The 6000-nt window shown below is 48.8% G+C and overlaps 1 protein-coding gene across 6 annotated transcripts in view; it reads right to left on the reverse strand.

The window, feature by feature from the left end:
• The window catches only part of SH3PXD2A (SH3 and PX domains 2A), a 241172-nt gene extending 237742 nt beyond the window's left edge, over nucleotides 1-3430 (reverse strand). For 3 of the 6 annotated variants that reach the window (XM_028730368.2, XM_077930205.1, XM_028730364.2), the window contains exon 1: nucleotides 2399-3428. In XM_028730368.2, coding sequence (XP_028586201.2) covers nucleotides 2399-2470 — 72 coding nt within the window. In that variant the 5' untranslated portion in view covers nucleotides 2471-3428. Of the gene's footprint in view, nucleotides 1-2398 lie in introns of all 6 variants that reach the window. The other 3 variants (XM_028730369.2, XM_028730366.2, XM_028730370.2) reach the window with 3 other exon arrangements.
• Between the last annotated feature and the right edge of the window lie 2570 nt (nucleotides 3431-6000).

Consider the following 6000-nt stretch of genomic DNA (forward strand, 5'->3'; position numbering starts at 1 on the left):
CATTTTGCTGTCTGGAGCAAAGCTGAGCTTTAAAATGAACAAGATTACAAGTAGATCCTGGTTAACTTGGCAAACTGAACCTTGTGAAAAATAATGTCATTTAAGGTTGAATTCACAAAAAGCAAGCTGCACATCTGATAGGCTACTTCCACAGGGTCCTTGGCAGAAATATGGAGAAAGATGCCAATACTAATAATGCTCTTTATATCCACTCTTGTGCATGACTTGGCTGTCAGGTAGAGGACTGACGCAAGAACTCCTGCCCTTTCGTCCTTCTCCAAGGCTGTGATTACTCCTTGCCTCATCTACTATTTCACTTCAGTTCAAAACGGATGATGACAACATGACAAAGTTTAGTGTTGAAATCTGTAGGATTAATCAAATTCCCTTGATACCTGTCAGTGAACAGTTGGAAGGGGAAAGTTATTCTCTGGTGCTCAGTTACCAGCTTGTGTTCAGTAGGCAAAGCTGGTGGGAAATTGTAGGTATGGAACACCAGCAAAATAGTATACAGCTCCAGCAAAACATTTCGCCCACATCCAAAACAGAGTTTGGAGTTCCATGAAAATATTATAGGTGGAGTGCAACATGGCATTAAGGCAATTGTTTCATCCATGAAATTATTTCTGCTTGCATCTCTCCCCCCCCCCCCCCGCATGTCTCTTAAATCTGTTCTAGGGGTTCCCCCAACCCTCTGGAGGAGATTTTGGGAGGCTGTTGAGAGAGCACAGGGTTGGGAAAACATGAAAGTCCTACTGCCCATAAATCCTTGCACTGATTAGCAGAATATCACCCTATGAGAATTAACCTAAAATATATAGTCCTTACCTACTGGCAAGGATAGGATAACAGATTTACCACCCTTGGTATTATCAAATATTGGGGCCAATAGATCTGAAAGCATATATGGCCCTCAGTTAGTCCCATGTCGTAGTGACTAACATTTTCATCCTCTTTGGATCTTTTCACTGAGGTTTGTCCTGCAGTGACTATGTCCATGTCCTGGCCTGCACCGCACAGGAGCACAACCAAGCACTGCACATTGATTGAGCTGGCTCAGCTAAAGAGAAGAAACCGAGGGTTCATGTACGGTCACTGCCTTGGATCTCTAATGAGAAAGTCAAGCAACGAATTTTGCCAATAAAGCATAACAGAGAAAATGGGACACCCACCTAGGAAAAATTCAAGGTCCTTAAACAGCTATTCCAAAATGCTCTGGGAAGAAATGCCCTAACCACTGTCTTTCTGTGGGCTTGGATTTGCACCTACCAGTCTCCCCATTAACACAGGTGCACCCACAAGACTTCATCCCCATCCCAATGTTTTCCTGGACCTCTCCCCGGTACATGCAGGTGTTTCTCCATCCTGATCATTTCAGACTTTCCAAGGGTTTAAAAAAACACCTGTATTAAAAGGATGGAAGGTTCAGGGCAACACTGGAATGGGGAGGGCATCATGTGGACGTCCCTACATTAATGGGAAGATAGGAAAGTTGCAAGTCTACCTTTTGCTCCAATGTGCAAAAGCCCTCTAAGGCTCAGGTCAGGGGCAGGAGCATTCCAGAATAGCAGAACTGAATGTTTATGAGGAACTGAGGGACACCCCTGCCAAATGTGCATCCAGGTCAAAATAATAAGTTGGGTCAGACAAGCCCAGATGGCTCAAAATAACACAACATGTGCCTCCTGCTCCATGGAAAGGGCAAAAAATGGTCAGCCAATTTGACCAGAGGGCAACATTCTTGTGCATGAATAAACTGGGACTGCCATTATAGACTCAGGGCTGGAGAGGAGCTAAGCATCATCTAGTCTAGTTCATGTCTGTCCTGCACCAAACACTCCACCCAAATCCTAGCATGCTACCAATGCTCATCAAAAACAAGCAAGGATGTGGCCGAGGAACTTTGTTTGCAGCAGGATTATTTAAAACAGCCTGCAAAACTGATTTCAAATTGAGCGAGAAGAGCTCTTTAAAAACAAAACAACACCCATATACTCATCCTGTGTGCTTTTCAGACCACCTGGGAAGGTGCAGCCTGTTCCAAACAGTGTCCTTCTTATACAGTATAGGCTATGTTACACAACACTGCACCCGAGAGACACGATTGCGCCAAACTGAAATGCTTGCAAAACCCCCTATGCTCACCTTCTTCCTTGGTGGTAAAGGTGCTTCATAAAGTTCATCAGTGGGGCACAGCACACACTCAGAAACCCTATCCCACCCACTTCACTTTCCAAATCATTTCTCTGGCTCTTTGCAAACCCAAACAGCCAGCCTTGTAAAATGCTTCAAGGATGACACCCATTGCCAGGACATGCAGCCTTGCCTTGGCAAAACTGGACATTAATGGCACCCCCCTCCCATGCAAGCATTATTCAGCCCCCATCTATGTACTCACATAATGCTTGGATGGGTTTCGCCTTTTTTCCACGTCCACCACATTAGCATCCAGCACGCTGTAGGACAGCATCTTCGTCCCCAGGAAAACCAGGAAATGCAAACAGAGTCCAGATGTATCCTTGTATTATGATGAGTGTGCTTATTCTTTCAGGATGGCTCCTTGGCGCTCAAGAAGGATTTCCTAGGAAGCTGGTGCCTTCCCTTCTCTCTCTCTCCCTTTTTTTCTTTTCTTCGTTGCTGGCACCAGAAGAGAAGCAAAACTTCCCCAAGCTTCAACAGAAGGAGATGTCCTTAAGTACTGTATATATATGTATGTATGTATGTATGTATGTATGTATGTATGCACCAATCTTGGAGAGCCTGGTCACACCGCTCACGATCCTCCCCTTGGCCCTGGGAGAGAGGAAAGGGCAGAAATGGTCTTCGGCTACTTTCAAAAGAGCTCGGCTCTTATATTCTGGTGGGACTAAGGGGATTCCTTCTGGTCCAAGGCTGCGTTTATATGGATGGGAGGGAGTCTCTATTGAGTCCCCCCTCCCCCCTCCTAAAGGCGGATCAAGTTTTGCAGTCCCTGTACGGATCCCCGACGCGGTGTCCCGCGTGCTCGTGTGTCTATATGCCTGCCTGCCTCCTTTCCCCTCGTCCCTACACCCGAGTCGCCGCTGAGCGGTTCTCTTCGGCCCCCGCTTCGTGCCCAACAGCGGCGGATCCTTGGCAACGCTCCTTGGTGCAGCTGCTGCAGCCGCCCCGGGGGAAGGAAGGAAGGAGGAGGCAGGCAGAAGGCGGCGGGCCGGCTCGGGCAGAGGCGAGCGAGCGGCTGGGCGCGAAGCTCCCTTCCCCTGCCTTCTCGGCTTCGCCTCCTGCTGCCGCGATCTGCACTCCGCGCGGAACAAGGCGAGGGGCTGGAGGAGGAGGAGGAGGAGGAGGGGGCGGCCGGTCGGGAGGCAGGAGGGCTGGGCTCTGCTTGCCGCCCGCGGAGGGGAGGAGGGGGCCCGGTCTTCCCCCGGACAGGAGATCCGAAAGGGGAGTGGGCGATCACCTCTCCACGCCCAAGCCCCGAGGGGGCGCTGGGCGGCCGAGGAAGCTTGGCCCGGGCAGCTCCGCCCCCTTCAGAAATAACGACTTTGCGAGCCGCTGCGGGGTGGGGAGAAGTTCCCCGGGGACGGGCGAGAAAAGAAAGGCAGAGGAGATCTCCTCTAGAAACAGATCTCTCTAAGAAGACGGAACAACCGGCTCCCTTTGGGGACTGCTGTTCTTGGGCTGGAGGCAGGCGAGCGGAAGGGAGATTAGGGTGCAATCAAATTTACCTGGGAGTAAACCCGATTGAATTCTTTGGGGCCGACTCCTAATTAGACGTGGTTAGATTAGAAGCCCTAATAAGGGTCTGCAGTTGGGCCTGCATTGCCACTGCCCCCCCCCCCAATCCCCACCTCCCTTGTTGCTGGCATCCAACTGTCCCAAGAGCCTCCAGGGGTGAAGTCAAAGTTAGCAGCACCGATGTGACCTCCCTGGAGTGCAAGGCTGGGCAGTGTGTGGGCAGTTCTGGGCTGTTCAGATGACAAGACAAGAACCCTGTCTCAGCCTTGCTAATGTGGTCCAAACGAAAGCAGAGCAATATGTTTGGCACCAGCTCAGCTGCAGGTGTTGCTGGAAGGAGACCTACAAGATGCCATCCTACTGCTTTCAAAACTCCACCTTTACTTGCATGTTAATTCACATTCCTAACATGGACTATTTAACTTGCTCATTGCTTGATTTGCACCCCTCTACCCCTTGTATAACTGCGGGAGGCAGTGGAAGACAGGAGTGTCTGGTGTGCTCTGGTCCATGGGGTCACGAAGAGTCGGACACGACTAAACGACTAAACAACAACAACAACCCCTTGTATAAATATGGTCTGAAGCCCAACATCAAAAAAACTAAGATCATGGCCACTGGTCCCATCACCTCCTGGCAAATAGAAGGGGAAGAAATGGAGGCAGTGAGAGATTTTACTTTCTTGGGTTCCACGATCACTGCAGATGGTGAATAGCAGTCACGAAATTAAAAGACGCCTGCTTCTCAGGAGAAAAGCAATGACAAACCTAGACAGCATGTTAAAAAGCAGAGACATCACCTTGCCAACAAAGGTCCGCATAGTTTTAACTATGCTTTTCCCAATAGTGATGTATGGAAGTGAGAGCTGGACAATAAAGAAGGCTGATTGCCGAAGAATTGATGCTTTTGAATTATGGTGCTGGAGGAGACTCTTGAGAGTCCCATGGACTGCAAGAAGATCAAACCTATCCATTTTTAAGGAAATCAGTCCTGAGTGCTCACTGGAAGGAAAGATCCCAAAGCTGAGGCTCCAATACTTTGGCCACCTCATGAGAAGAGAAGACTCCCTGGAATGTTGGGAAAGATGGAGGGCACAAGGAGAAGGGGACGAGAGAGGATGAGATGGTTGGACAGTGTTCTCGAAGCTACCAGCATGAGTTTGACCAAACTGCGGGAAGCAGTGGAAGACAGGAGTGCCTGGCGTGCTCTGGTCCATGGGGTCACGAAGAGTCGGACACAACTAAACGACTAAACAACAACACCCCTTGTATAAAGCAACTGGAATCTCAATATGTATTCCTTGTGGATTTCAGATTTCCTTGTGGATTTCAGATGAGGCTGCCCAACAGAATGAGACAGCCCTTTGAAAACCACAGGTAGTAATAAAGGGGATTCATGTCTAATTGCCATATACTCTTTATTCTGATATCAACCTGCTAGCTATTCAGTAACAAGCTGGCTGCAACATAGCCAAAGTAGCTTTCAGTGCTGTGGTGTCTTGTAGTTGAGAACAGGGGGGGGGGGGGGGGGAGGCTACTTTAGGATTTTCATGTTTTGCTTGGTTTCTTCAGAAGGCATAGCATGTGTTAGTTCTGCACCCACACCCAAATCAATCTTATTGTCTTTATCATCGTTAGTGGCTGGTGCCCAGTGGGGCTGGTAGGGCAGAAGGTAGGGAGGCCAGCAGCAGGTGGAGCCAGAGCCAATGGAGGTAGTGATACCTAATTTCAGTCTTATCCTCCTCCCTGTTGAGTTCTGCAAGGGCAACACCGAGACCAAGGAGGAGGAAGCTGACAGGCAATGCCACCCCCTAGACTAGTTGTTAAGTTAGAAGGCAGGCAGATGGGTAGGGGAGGGCTGGCTGAGGGCAGACTTAGGCTGGTGGGGCAGTGCCACATTCATCCTAATGGAACAGCTGCCACTGTAGCTCAGACGTCGATAATGAGTTGTGCTTGCAAGAGAATGAAAAAATCTCAAGCAGGGCACAATGTTACTAGGACTGAAGTGCTAAGGAATAATATGTTGTCTGCATGAAAAAAAGATGACCAACTCTTGCATATCATGCTGAGCAGGTGAAATTAACTTACAATAGCAGAAAAAGGAATTTACCGTTTTAGCTCCAAAAGGTAAAATTACCAAAATAATCAGGTGCACAAGTGTAAGACTGGTGACACTTGGCTTCACAGCAATAAGTTCAGAAAAAAGGAAGAAGGGCTTTTAGTAAGCTACTGTCTCTACATGAGCTAGCAATGCTATGCAAGTCTAGGGCATTGTTAGGGGATC

The sequence above is a fragment of the Podarcis muralis genome, chromosome 6 (assembly GCF_964188315.1).
Source record: "Podarcis muralis chromosome 6, rPodMur119.hap1.1, whole genome shotgun sequence".
NCBI classification, from domain to species: Eukaryota; Metazoa; Chordata; class Lepidosauria; order Squamata; family Lacertidae; genus Podarcis; species Podarcis muralis.